Genomic DNA, 14,662 nt, shown 5'->3' with positions numbered 1-14,662 from the left:
TCCTTGTTTTAAGACCCAAGGGGTTTGGGTCTGGGTTCCCCAGGAAAGGTTTTGGGGGAACAGAAAGTGTGCCAGACACTTATTTCTGGCTGGTGGCAGCGTACCAGACCTAAGCTAGTAATTAAGCTTAGAAGTGTTCATGCAGGTCCCCACTTCTTGTACTCTAAAGTTCAAAGTGGGGGAAAAACCTTGACAGCTGTGATGGTTAAATCAGATACCTAGCAGCTGTTTGAATATCTCACTCATACACACACATACGGCCAGGATTACCTCACTAGCCATAGCTGACCAAGTTGGAGCAGTGGTTGGTATCTGCTCCCAGGGTGTGATTAACAGGGCACACTCAGAATGTTCACCCTCTGCTGGAACAAAAGCAGCGTCCCTCCTAGAAAATGACCAAAAAAAGAGTTCAAACTTCTTCAGCTTCCTTTCTTGGGATCTTTAACTCACGGGGGGGGGGGGGGAAGAGAGGTAAGTGAAACCCAGCAAAGGAGCAGGTGGTCAGAGCTTGGCACACGGGCAGGCTCCCTTGGTAAGTAGCAAGTTGGTGAAATCTTCCACCTCTTCTTCCTCTGGGGGGGCCTGTCCTGGGAAGGGCAGGGCAGTGGCTGTGGGTGGGGTTGCTGGCCTGAGAAATAGCACTTCTCTTCCTCAAGGAGTTATGTCTGAGGGGATGTCTACCCATGCCAGCTGACTGGGGCTTGGGCTAAGGGGCTGTTTCATTGTAGTGTAGACGTTCTGGCTTGGGCTGGAGCCAGGGCTCTAGGACTCAGAGGTGGGAGGGTCTCAGAGCTTGGGCTGCAGCCTGAGCCTGAACATCTACACAGCAATTAAACAGTCGCTTAGCCAGAGTCAGCTGGCATGGGCCAGCCACAAGTGTCTAACTGAAGTGTAGCCAGACCCTTCTAGGGCTCAGTCTCCCCTTTACTCTGCCTCGGGGATGCGTCTGGAATCAGTTAGGTGATCTCGGCATTCGGCCGGCAGTCCAAGTAGCCCAGTTATCTAGGTCTTGGGTCATTGTGGAAAATCCCATTGTGAATGACTCTTTCCTTATGAAATCCAATCTGGTAACCAGCAGCAGATGCTTTTCCAAAAACACACGGAACAGGACACGTGTGGGATCCAGACTGAAAGCAACGAGGTCAGCCATCCGTCTGGGGGATCAGAACCCAAGATGACTCCTCCTCCTTCCCGGAGAGTTGCTAGACAAGAAATGAAGCGTGTCACTCTGAGGGCTAACCCAGGTGACAGGCTAGGGCTGCCTTCCCCAATGCCTCTTAACCTAAAGAGAGACAACACCTTTTACATTTCAGATCAGGTAAAGTCCACTTAATGTCAGATAATAAAAGTTTTCCCAGGACCAAATGGAATATGGGCTGTGTATATCACTGGGAGTTAACCCAGTGTAATGACGTTGGTAAATAAACTCACTCCTCTCGCCGACAGCCATGTATCGAACATGGCTATCTGGCCCAGTTACTGCAGCATCTCAGCATGCCACAAACTTTCCCGTATTTATCCTCACAATCCCCTGCACTATGTTACAGATGGGGAAACTGAGGCACAGAGCCTAAGGCTAAAACTTTGCAAATCCCCAAAGTGATATGTGTACCCATCTTCCTACACTGACTCACCAAGCTAGTGAGGAGGACTTCAAACTAGATTCAAAGGAAGCAGGTGACAAAAGGTAAATATAAAAAAGGGCAACCTTAACTGAGAATTAGATGTTGCAGGGGGACATGGAAGATTACAATAGTATCATAGAAGCAACATGAGGGAAATCAGTGGGGCAGTTTGCTTGACATCTTAGATGTCTAAACACAAATGCAAGGAATGTGAGGAAGAGATAGAAAGAACTGGAAATATTAGTCCATAAGCTAAAGTATGATTTAATTGGCATCACGGAGACTTGATTGGTGTCAAGGTTCCCTCCCAACTCTGAACTCTAGGGTACAGATGTGGGGACCTGCATGAAAGACCCCCTAAGCTTGTATTCTACCAGCTTAGGTTAAAAACTTCCCCAAGGCACAAATTTCTTTCCTTGTCCTTGGATGGTATTGCTGCCACCACCAAGTGATTTAAACAAAAATTTAGGGATGGGTCACTTGGAATCCTTATTCCCCCAAAATATCCCCTCAAGCCCCTTCACTCCCTTCCCTGGGGAGGCTTGAGAATAATATACCAACCAATTGCCTTTAAAGTAAGTACAGACCAGACCCTTTATCTTTAGGACACTAAAATCAATCAGGTTCTTAAAAGAAGAACTTTATTATAAAGAGAAAAATTAAAGAATCACACTTGCAAAATCAGGAAGGTAACTTTACAGGCTAATAAAAAGATTTCAAACACAGAGTATTACCCTCTGGACTCAGCTTCACAGTTACAAAAACAGGAATAAAACCACCTCTTAGCATAGGGAAAATTCACAAGTTAAAACAAAAGATAAACTAATGCATTTCCTTGCCTTACTTACAATTTCTGTAATTCTTAGATGGATTATTCCAGGTATATTTTCAAGAGATGTTGTCCCTGCTTGGCTTCTCTGTCTGGAGGAAAGAGAACAAACAAAACCTCCTGCTCCCCAGATTTGAAAGTATCTGCTTTCCTTATTGGTCCTTCTGGTCAGGTGCCAACCACGTTATTTGAGCTTCTTAACCCCTTACAGGTAAAGCAATTCAGTACAGCTGCCCTTATCTCTATGTTTATGACAGTGGGATAAGCCTCATGACTGGAGTATTGGTATGGAGAGGTACAGCTTGTTCAGGAAGGACAGGCAGGGAAGGAGAGCTAATACCTGATGATAGCAAAAAAGCTGAGGTTTTTAATACCTATTTTGCTTGAATCTTAACGAAAAAGGTTAATGGTGATCAGATGCTCAATCCAAGTAATATTACCAACAAGGGGGAAGGATGGCTATCTAAAACGAGGAAAGAACAGTTACAAATATTTAGATAAATTTAGATGTATTCAATTGGCAGGGCCTGATTAAATTCATCCTAGGGTACTGAAGGAACTAGCTGAAGCAATCTCAGAATCATTAGCAACGATTTGTTGAACTCCTGGAGGACAGGTGAGAGCCCAGAGGACTGGAGAACGGCAAACAAACACAGGCCCTAACTTTAAAAAAGGGAACAAAAAGGACTCAGGGAATCATTGCCACTCAGCCTAACTTAATACCTGGAAAGATACTGGAACAAATAATTAAACAATTTGTAAGCACCCAGAGGATAATAGGGTCCTAAGGAATAGCCAGCATGGATTTGTCAAGAATAAGTCATGCCAAACCAGCCTAATGGCCTCCTTTGACAGGATTGCTGACCTAATGGATTGGGGAGGGAGAGCAGTAAATGTGACGTATCTTGATTTTAGTAAGGCATATGACATAGAACCACATGACATTCTCATAAGCAAACTAGGAAATTCTGGTTTAGATAAAATTACTATAAGGTGGGTGCACAACTGGTTGAGAGACTGGACTCAAAGAGGAGCTATCAACGGGAAAGTTGTATCTAGTGGGGTCCTTCAGGGCTCAGTCCTGGGTCCAGTATTATTCAATATTTTCATTAATGACTCGGATAATGGAGGACAGGCTTAGAATTCAAAGCAACCTTGACAAATTGGAGAATTGGTCTTAAATCGACAAGATGAAATTTAATCAAGACAAGTGCAAAGTATTGCACTTCGGAAGGGAAAATCAAACGCACAACTACAAAATGGGGACTAGCTGGCTAGGTGGTCACACTGCTGAAAGTGATCTGGGGTTTATAGCTGATCATAAATTGGATGAGTCAACAATGTGATGTGGTTGCGAAAAAGGCCAATATTTTGGGATGTTTTAACAGGAGTGTTGTATGTAAGACGGGGCGGGGGCGTAATTCTCCTGCTTTTCTCATGAGGACAGATTAAAACAACTGGATATATTTGAGCAAAGATGACTGGGGGGATCTGATAAATCTTTGAATATGTTAAGGGCTGTTACAAAGAGGCTGATGATCAATTGTTCTCCGTGCTCACTGGAGGTAGGACAAGTAGCAATGTCTCAATCTGCAGCAAGGGAGATTTAGTTGAGATATTAGAAAAAGCTTTGGTTAAGCTCTGCGACAGTCTTCCAAGGGGGGTTGTGGAAGCTCCATCACTGGAGGTTTTCAAGACCAGGTTGGGCAAACACTTGTCAGGGTCAGTCTAGATTTTTACATGGTTTCCCCACAGCGCAGGAGATGGGACTTGACTTCTCAAGGTCCCTTCCAGCCGACATTTGTACGATTCGATCGTGGGCACGGAGACAGGCGTTTTTGAAAGTTTTGCTCTAGCTGACTTGCCACAGACGTTCTGAGCAGAGCAGGGACTTGCAAGTCCCAGGTGAATGGCCTAGCAAGTGGGTGTCAAAGTTAGACTCAGGACTCACAGTTTGTCCGACCACTCTGTTTTATTAGCACAGCGCTCTGCTAATAACACCTAGATAATGTGAGCACCATGCAAGACACAAACTATCATATTTATATAGATAAAAGGGCGGGAACGTAACAAGATAACAAAGGAAACAGAATCTGATGAGGGTATGGCTACACTTGCAGCTGTACAGCGTTGTCGCAGGAGTGCTCCCACAGCAGCGCTTTGAAGTGTGAGTGTGGTTGCGGCACCAGCGCTTCTCCCAGCGCTGCAGGTACTCCACCTCCCCATGGGGATTAGCTGACAGCGCTGAGAGCCGCGCTCCCAGCGCTTTGGCACTGTTTACACTGGAGCTTTACAGAGCTGTAAATTGCTGCGCTCAGGGGTATCATAAGCATAAATCCCAGTTCTGAACCTTAGTGTCCAAAATGTGGGTGCCTAGCATAAATCCTCTAAGCTTAATTCCAGCTTGGATCTGATAGCGCTGCCACCAGCCAAAAATTCCAGTGTTTGGCTCACTCTGGTCTCCCCAAAACCTTCCCTGGGGGACCCCAAGACTCAGATGCCCTGAGTCTTACCACAAAGGGAAATAACCCCCCTCCCCTTGTCTTCTCTTTACTTCCTCCCCAGGCTTCCTCGTCCGTGGGTTATCCTGGAAGATTACTGTACTTAAACTCTTGAATTACAAAACAGAGAGGGCAATTTACCTTCCCCTCCTTCTTTTCCCCCTGCCCAGTCTTTCCCCGAGAGACGTAATCCTGGCACAGGATTTCTATCCCCTAGAGCCTCACTTAGAAAAGAAAATCCAACAGGTTTTTAAAAGAAGCTTTATATAAAAAGAAAAGAAAAGACATAAAAATGTCTCTGTATCAAAGTTGACAATAACAGGGTTACTTTTTGAAAGAAAACAGAATAAACAGCCTTATTCAAAAAGATATCCAATTTAAAACATTCCAGCAAAATACACACATGTAAATACAAAAAAACAATAGAAGCTTACTGTCTTTCTACCTTTGTACTTACAACTTGGAAACAGAAGATTACAGAAGCTTGAAGAGAGAAAGTTTACTCTCAGAGCCGAGAGCAACGAACAGAAAGACACAGACAAAAAACACACCCAAAAATTCCCTCCGTGAGCTTTGAAAAATCCGGTTTCCTGGTCCTCTGGTCAGGTGTGTGGTTCCCTTTGTTAACCCTTTACAGGTAAAAGAAACATTAACCCTTAGCTATCTGTTTATGACAAGGGGGTGTTTTTTCACACCTCTGAGCGAGAAAGTTGCAGCGCTGTAAAGCACCAGTGTAGCCAAGGCCTGATAAGTTTACCTGGGCTAGACATGCATATCTTATTTCCTCACTATTACCGATCTTCTGTTAACGTTTCACCATTAGCACCATTGTTTATGCCTAATGTTTCTTTTCCTGGCACCTGTATTTCAACATTTCTTATTTCTCCTGAAAGGTACATACAACATTTCTTTAATCCATTCTTATTTTTACAATATAATTTATTCTACTTTCACTTGGGCCGCATGTCCTGCCAGAGTTACACTGGGACATAATCAACATATAGAGCAGGGCACAGGCATCTGCACCAGATTTCCAAAGCAATTAGAGTGATCCCAGATTGAGCTTCCCATGCGGCTGAGGTTTTTACGGGGCCCCCTTTTAACCTGGGGTGATATTAAACCTGCCAGTGAGGGGAGTGTGTGGCTTGCACATTGGTTTGAATAGACTTGACATTGTCACAGATCTGCAGATCCGGTGCTCTTGTACGGCTCTGGAGCCATCTCTGGGAGGACCCCTTCAGTGTGTCAGCCCCCGAGGGTCACACTCTCCCTAGGGCAGGCCTCTCGGCTTCACCACCCCCTGGGGCCAAACCTCAGAGCCTTCAGCACCTCTGGGTCATGTCGCGAGCTCCCCTCAGCGAGTCCACCTGAACTGGATACCTGAGGGAGACTGACACACCCAAAGGAAGTAGCACTCCCCCGATTTCCTTAAACTGGAGTGACTCAGCCAGCGCTGTCGCAGCAGGAGGGTTTATTAGATGTCTGGAACAAAGCCTAGAAAGTCCTTCGTTAACACAGAGAAGGGAAAGTTACAGCAAAGTCCTTCTGGGTCTGTGCAGAGCCCCCTGGTCCCCCTCTTTAGTCCCAATCACCCACACTTAACAACCCCACCTGGCCTCTCCTGTCCTTTGTCCTTGTTCCTGGCAACCACTGTCACCTGGCCCTCCTCCTTAGCCCTTTGTCCTCCAGCTGGTCACACCTGGCTGGCTCCCTAAGGAGGGGGGCCATCCGTGGTCATTAGTTGCCAGGTGCCAAATGTCCAGGTGATTGCAGTGGCCATTGTCTTCTTGGATTCTCCATGGGCACTGGGCCCAAGTGTCAGTCACACCTGGATCTCTGCAAAGAGTAAACACCCTTTTCCCACCACCTCGTTAACCAAGCACCACAAAGGGGAAACTGAGGCACACAGACTATTCATACAGAATATTATGGAAAATTCCCACTCTGTCACACTTTGGTTTTGCTTGTGCTGGTGCATCCACAGGCTAACAGAGCTGGGTTTGAACTGAGATAAATGCAGCCATGCAGGGGGATTATTTCAGTGTTTACCCCAGTGGAGCTTCAGCATTTGGATCCAGCACCAGGTACCACATGGGCCTGGGAAGGACAGCTGTGAAGGCTGTAGGGAGTTAGGATAAAATTATTATGAACAATAGGTGTGACTCAGTTTCCCCACTTGCTGTGTATTCCTACCCACTGGTTTTGAAGGAGTTAACGTTTCCTCTGGGGCAGGGGCAATAACATGTGTGGGTTGGTATCTCAGCCTGTCTGGGTTGGTAGGAATGCGCGATCAAGAATCACATTCATCTGACAAAGTGGGTATTCACTCATGAAAGCTTATGCTCCAATATGTCTGTTAGTCTATAACAGGGGTCGGCAACCTTTCAGACATGCTGTGCTGCGTCTTCATTTATTCACTCTAATTTAAGGTTTCGCAGGCCAGTCATACATTTTAATGTTTTTAGAAGGTCTCTTTCTATAAGTCTATAATATATAACTAAACTATTGTGGTATGTAAAGTAAATAAGGTTAAATCAAGCTTCTTGAATATTTTTAAAACATTAAATTAAAATGCAGAGCCCGCGGACTGGTGGCCAGGACCCAGGCAGTGAGAGTGCCATTGAAAATCAGCTTGCGTGCTGCAGATTGCCTACCCCTAGTCTATAAGTCTGGTGGCATCTCTTTGTCGCTTTTTATCAATCAAAAATGGGTCCTGTATGAATAGGGGGCCTTGGAGAGATGGTGGGAAACCCAAGGACTGGGCATTAACTCTTAATGACTAGCAGCCAAGGACGCAGAACTTGTGAGTGTGGCAAGGTGGCAGCTGGGATCAAAGGAGGTGCCAGGAGACAGAATTAAGGACTTGGCTGTTCAGGACAGAGAGACAGGGACCCAGATAGAGAAAGTTGGGGTCCAGGAGGCCTGGGGAAGTGAGCCAGGTGATGGACTCTGAATTCACTATTGCCTTCTCTCTATTCACCTAAGGGCCCCTCGGTGATGGATTCCAGCTGACTAACAATCCCCAGCTTGCTCTGAAAAGCCTGCCCCATCTCACAGCAGATCCCACCTGATGGCATTGCTCCCTGATGAGCAGAAGTCTCTGCCAGGGGTCCGAACCCATCAGAACTCCCTGCGAGTGCCAATGAGAAACAGGAGAGCTGGAGCCTGAGGGCCCAGTCCTGGAGTGGAGGAGCTATGGGGCTCACCCTGGCAAAAAGTTGAGTCCAGGGTCTGGCATATTAAAAGGGGCGCTCCCAGAGGAGACTGTACACAGGCTGAGGCATGGGACCCCGTTGGTCTGTATCTATTGCACACGGTGTCTCCCATACCCATCACCATGGCATCCTGGCAACTCCCTGGTTGGGCATTAAGCAACCTAACTAATGTCTGTCCTGTGGGATTCATTCTCTCTCCCACCCGGCCCCAGGGTGTGCAGTGCAGTGCAGTGAGGGGGGCCTGTAGGGAAGGATTCTGGTTATTCCAAATCTGCGCTGCCTGTGTGTTTCCAGCAGAGAATGCTGCTGGGAACCTGGCACAGGAGCTGGCTGGGATAGTCCCTGGTGGGGGAGAGGGGAGTGTTTGAGCTCCCCCACCAGAGGAAGTTCTCTTTCCCCTGACACCAGAGGGATTACATTGAACATGGGGAGAGGGGTGAGTTGTGACAGTGTGGAGGGGGAACAGGGACTCTTGGTTTCACACTAGCTGCCTCATCTACAGGCACCATCTCCAGTTCCTCCAAGGTTCTGTTCCAGACTGGGGGAGCGGAGTGGAGTTTAGTGGTTAAAGCTGGGAGCCAGGACTCCTGGGTTCTGTCCCTGTCCATCCATATCTGTTTTGTGTCCAAGACGGCTGAGGGGTCACTCAGCTATGCTCTTCCTGAAATCTTGTTCTCTCTTGGCTCTGGTGACTGTGTCCTCTCCTGGTTCTCCTCCTACCTCTCTAATCATTCCTAGAGTTGCCATTGCATGGGTAGATCTGGTAGGAGGATCCTTGGAGGATCTTCCTTTCTGTGGGCGTTCCACAGGGCTCTGCCCTTGGCCCCCTTCTCTTCCCCTTAGCTCTGGGTAATCTTATCTACAAACACAAATTCAACTGCCATCTCTATGTTGCTGACTCACAGATCTACCTCTCTGCTCCAGACCGGTCCCCTCCTGTCCACACTGAAATCCCAGCCTGTCTCTGCCATCACCTCGTGGCTGTCTGTCTGTCGGCTCAAACACAACATGGCTAAACCAGAGCTCAGACTCTCCCCCTCCCTCCTATCTCCTTTCTCAGTCACTGTGGACACCACCCTCATCCTGCCTGTCACTCAGGCCTCTGACCTGGGCATCATCTTCAACTCAGACCTCTCTCTAGGTGCTCACATCTAGGCTGTAGCTAAATCTCCCCAGTTCTTTCTTCATAACGTCTCTAAAGTTCAGCCTTTCCTAGCCAAGAAGTGGTGTATTGGGCTTGGACTCAGGGCTCCTGGGTTTGGCTCTTTGGTGCCTCAGATTTCCCCCATGCAATGGCGACGGCACTACTGCAGGGGATGCTGTAAGGACACAAACCTAAATGACCACAAGAGGCCTGATGACGCAGTGATGGGAGGCCTATAAACACTCTAGGGTCCCTGGGAATGTCAGATGCTGACACAACGCCCCAGTTCCATCATATGGGGAATAAAAGTAACTAAGCGCTCAAACATTGTATTGCTTCTGGCAACCAAGTGCATTACATTCAGCCCTTGCACCCTGACATTCACCCCACAGCTCCCTGGGTGCCACCTGCCCATTGTTCTGTATTTCAGGGACTCCCTCCAATCATCCCCATGCCAGGGGCTCTGTTTGCTCACCAACCTCCCACTGCCACCTGACACTCTTCCCACACATAATGCTGGGATCCCCTTTCTTCCCTCCATCAGAGGCTCTGTTCACCCCTTCTCCGTTCCTCCCCATGCCACAGTCCCCTGACCTCCCTCATGTGGGGGGCTGTGGATACCCTCTCTGGTTTTTTGGATTCTCCCCAAAATCCATAGGGCTCTGCCCAGTGCTTAATTGGTAATGAAAGGAGCTCAAGCAATTTTTATATTCATACCTGACACAGCAACCAGAAGTGCCGGGGCTATGAACTACCAAGCGCAGAGGTGCTGGGGCTAGGAACTGCCATGCCCAGAGGTGCCGGGGCTATGAACTACCAAGCGCAGAGGTGCCAGGGCTATGAACTGTCAAGCGCAGAGGTGCTGGGGCTAGGAACTGCCATGCCCAGAGGTGCTGGGGCTATGAACTACCAAGTGCAGAGGGCACAGAGTTGCTGGGGCTAGGAACTGCCATGGCCAGAGGTGCCGGGGCTAGGAACTATCAAGTGCAGAGGTGCTGGGACTAGGAACTGCCATGCCCAGAGGTGCCAGGTCTCAACCCTGGCACAAATAAGCACTGGATCTGCTTGTTGTGGACATTCAGCCATTGTGGACTTGACTGGATGCAATGTCCAAAGGTTATCGTGTTATTGACACAAACATGCAGTTGAGTAGGGACTTTCCATGCTCAGTCAGGCAGAGCTGGGACCAGGAGGGTGGATATTTATTTGTATCAGGAAAGCACCTGGGGGCCTCAGGCAAGGATTGGGGCCCCACTGTGCTGGATACAAAACAGCATGTGTTCTGGGCCCCCATGAGTCGCATGCTGCCACTAGGGGCTGCTAAGGTCTAAGCTTGCACCCAAGCCAGGAGTCAATGCTTGCCGGCATGAAAGCCCAGGGTGGAGGAGCAGAAGCAAGAATCAGTGGGTGTGCAGGTGGCTGGGGGCCACATCCCCATGCTCCATTATGCAGGGTGCTGGGGCGGTGTACGTATGGGAGTGGTGCATTGTCTGCCTGCCAGCCCTTGCAAAGGCCCCGTGAGGCAGCACTAACACAAACAGACAGGCATTTCCTGGCCTCCTCTGGGCAGCCCGCATAGCTGCTACAGCCTGGGCAGGGCCAGCTGTGCCTGTGTCTGCTGGGAACTTGAAACCCCCCAACCTGCTCCATGCAACACAGCGCCCCCTAGCGAGGGGTGGGGCTCTGGAGTCAGCACTGACTGTGAGGCCAGAATGCCCTCTACTGAGCCCCCCATTCTCTGCAGCACAGCGCCCCCTAGTGCCTTGCTGGAGCATCGGGGGTCAGCGCTGACTGCAGGGGAGAGCGCCCCCACCCGACTGCTTGCAGCTCAGTGCTTTGTGTCTAGCTACCATGTCTTCATAGGCAAAGTTTCTGCATGCCAAGTAGCCGCCCTTGCTTCCTACTGTGCTCCTGTCTGGTGGGTGTGGGAACAGCCTCCTCCCCAGATCCTCCCAGCCTGGAGGCTCCTGGGTTTTGTAGAGCTGGAGAGAGAGAGCTGGATTGCTGCTGTCAGCTCTTACTTATCATGGCCTCAGGATCCGGATATCTGCTTCCTGGCCTGGCAGCCCTTTGTCTCTGAGATGTGGCTGGGCAGGAAGGGATGGTGGGACCTATCCCTGTTCTGAGCAAGACATGGGGAACTAGTTACTTCATGGAGCCTGGACTAGCCAGGATCCAGCCACCTACAGCCTGTCCCCTTTGAACACAGCCCCTGCTATCTCAGCCCTGGGGCTCTCCCACAGTCCTGTCCATGCCCCTCAGTCCTAACCCACAGCCCCCTGGTATCTCCGCATCCCTCCTTCACTTTCCCACGGCTCCCAACCCTGTATCCCCTGCACACACTGGACATTTCTATGGGGCTGCGCCATAGTGAATATAAATCACCCTAAGAGCATAGGGGTTAAGCTCGTCTCCCCCCCTCTCACACACACCCTTTTGACAGCTGAACTGGTGTTTCACTGAAACTTTTTTTCTTTCTTGTTGCAAATCGGGAAATCCAACACTTGGAGCTGAAATCTGGAGAGCAAGGAACTGTGAAATTCCCAAAATAGAGAAAATAGGACATTGCAAACTCAGAAAATCCCAAAATCTAAAATGAACGGACTCAGGATATGTAGGAACTGGAACAATCAGAGTCCCGGAAAGAAAATTACAATAAAATCTCTTTACCCTCCCCCCCATCACACTGGGACCATACCATGTAGGACCCCAAAACTCCCGGCTCTGAGAAGCAGGAAATCACCAATCAGGAGACACCAACTCTGCCCAAAGTCGCAATTTTAAAACGTTTATTATTTTTACTTCTTTTTGGGGAGGGTTTGCCCTAATCTCCCCGGTCCCCTGAGTCAAACAGCTCTCATCACACGGTGGGGTTGGAGTTAGCACCTGGGGGGGAGAGAGGTTGCTGAAGAAGCCAGAGAAATGCTGTTTTGTGGGGTGGGGGACACCCAAAATGCATCTTTGACCTTCCCCCCAGTTACCAGCTCCCTTCCCTACCCGCCAAAGTCTGCACTGGGATCTTCACGGAGATGACACCCCCCCCCCCGCTCCTCTGCAGTACCCCTTGCCCAGATCCCAGGGGAGAGACCCCCATCAACAGCCGGGGGGGGGGAATCCTCTGCTCTCCAGTCCTTCTGGTGGGGGCGGTTGGGTGAAGTCACTGCGGAGCAGCTCCCTTGAGGGAGGGCTCCTGGCCCCTTGAGAGAGTCCAGTCCTGGGGGGCAGGCCCCCAGGGAGGTCTCTAGTCAGGGTGAGTCCTGGCCCCCCGGTCCCTTGGGGGAGTCTCTAGTCCTCGGGCGAGCAAGCCAGGTGCAGCTGGTCCGGGCTGCCCACGCTGCCCGTGCTGGAGCTGCCGTCGCCCAGGTCCCGGGGCCCGCAGGGCAGGCTGAGCTCCGAGGAGCCGACGGGGCTGCTATCTGCGCGGGCGGCGCATTCCTCCTCCAGCGCCAGGCAGAGCGCCTTGAGCTCCAGGTTATCCGCGGCCAGGCGCTCCTGCAGCCCCTCCAACCCGGCCAGCTTGTGCAGGCAGGCGGCCAGCTCGTCCCGCAGCACCCGGGCAGCCTGCTGCCCGAACAGCTGCCAGTCCCGGGCCAGCCGCTTGGCCTTCAGCCGGTCGTCGTCCAGGAAGCAGCAGAGGTCGCGGAGCTCGCGGTTCTCGGCCGCCAGGCGCTCGTTCACCTGCTTCAGCTCGCGGATCTCCCGCAGATGCTCCTGCAGCTGCCGATTGACGCCCTGGATCAGCCGCCCTCGCTGCACCAGCGCCGCCAGCTTCTCCGCCTCCTCCTGCCGCAGCCGCCGCACCAGCTCCTCCTTGCTGCAGCCACCCAGCTCCGAGTCGCTCAGCTGGGCCAGGGCCCGGCCGGCCGCCGGCTCGCCAGCCTCGCTGCCCATCGCGCTGCCGCAAGGTGGTTCCTGCTCCCCCGCCCCTTCCAGCGCCGCCACCCCGCCTCCTCCTGCCCGCAGATCAGCCCCCGGCCCGCAGCTTCCCCTGGCGCAGGCCCCCGCTCCTCCGGGGCGCAGGGGCCCCCCTAGCCACAGTGCTTGGTTCCTTCGGGGCGCACGGGCCCCTCAGCCACCGACTTGGCACCTTCGATGCGCACGGACCCCCCGCTTCTTCGGGGCCCACGGCCCCCCCCCAGCCACCGACCTTGGCACCTTCGGGGCGCACAGAACCCCCCTCCTTCTTCTTCGGGTCAGGGCGCACGAGCCCCTACCCAGCGACCTGGGCTCTTTCGGGGCGCACGGGCCCCACCGGGCCGCGGAATCGTCTCTTTTGGGGCACAGTCTCCTTCCCAGCCACGCACTTTGGCTGCTTGGAGCCGCAGGAGCCTCTTCTTTGTGGCGCACGAACCACCTTCGAGGACGATTCTCGGCTTGACGGGGGGGACGCACGACCCCAGTCTCCAAGACGCACAGTCCCCAGCGCAGCCAGCTGCCCCCCTTCCAGCAGCGCGCGGCTCAGGAGGGTCCGGGCTGCGGGGGCAGAGCCCGGCGGAGGGAGGGGAGGATGGTTCCCCCCTTCCCGGGGCGGGGGATCCCGGCAGAGGGTGCGCGCCCCCGTGGTGCTGGTGTCTGCCGAGGCTCAGTGCAGGCGGCGCATCCTGCGGCGGGGACCCGCCGGGGTGGGGGGTGGGTAGCGGGGCTGCGGCTCAGAGCGCTGCTGGGGAGGGGGGAGGATGGGGGGAGGAAGCCGTGACGTGGGAATAACAATGCGAACGGTACAAATGCCAGCAGCGGCACCGCATCCCCCAGCCCGGCCGGCGGGCTGGCTTCGGGAGGGGTGGCTAGAGTGGGCCGCTCTGGCCAGGAGGCAGCGGCGGGGGTGTATGTGTGACAGGTGCCTGTGATGGGGACGGGGGCGCGGGGAACTCGGGTTTGGGGGAGAGGGCAGGGGGACTAGTGCATGACAGGAGCCAAGGGCTAGGGCAGGTTGGATGGGAGAGGTGCTGGGTGTGTAGGAAGGAGGTGCGGGCAGGTCTCCCCCACGGGTGTATGGGTGGGGCTGAGTGCGCTGGGGGAGTACCGCCTGTCTGTGACCAGTGTGCACCCGTGACATTCTGGGGCTGTTATTGTAGGGTCATAAATCACTGACCTGAGGCCCTCCCTGAGCTGCACCTGGTAGGGCTGGGAAGGGAATTGATGGAGCCCTACAGGGGAAAGCGCCCCTTACCCCTTCCTTGCAACACAGCACTGCACTGGGGCCACTGCCCCCCACCAAGCGCCTGCCCCACTCCCTGTAGCGGCCCTTCCATATTGGGACCTGCTCTGACTGCTGGGGGAGAGCACGTCCTACTGAGCCCACCCTCGCCCCAGCCACTTCTCCCTCGCCCAGCTGTGCCCACCCCATA

At 52.2% G+C, this 14,662-nt stretch overlaps 1 protein-coding gene across 1 annotated transcript; it reads right to left on the bottom strand.

The window, feature by feature from the left end:
• Positions 1-12,088: 12,088 nt before the first annotated feature.
• On the bottom strand, positions 12,089-13,897 carry CCDC85B (coiled-coil domain containing 85B). Its single transcript, XM_032804306.2, has one exon. The coding sequence runs from the start codon at positions 13,203-13,205 to the stop codon at positions 12,600-12,602; it is 606 nt and encodes a 201-aa protein (XP_032660197.1). The 5' UTR covers positions 13,206-13,897; the 3' UTR covers positions 12,089-12,599.
• Positions 13,898-14,662: the final 765 nt, after the last annotated feature.

This window comes from Chelonoidis abingdonii, chromosome 17 (assembly GCF_003597395.2).
Source record: "Chelonoidis abingdonii isolate Lonesome George chromosome 17, CheloAbing_2.0, whole genome shotgun sequence".
Lineage (NCBI taxonomy): Eukaryota > Metazoa > Chordata > Testudines > Testudinidae > Chelonoidis > Chelonoidis abingdonii.
Note: the sequence above shows the minus strand (reverse complement) of the source record. Positions and strands in the feature narration are given on the sequence as shown.

Coding starts and splice junctions, on each gene's coding strand:
- CCDC85B (XM_032804306.2), bottom strand. CDS start 13,205: ATGGGCAGCGAGGCTGGCGAGCCGGCGGCCGGCCGGGCCCTGGCCCAG.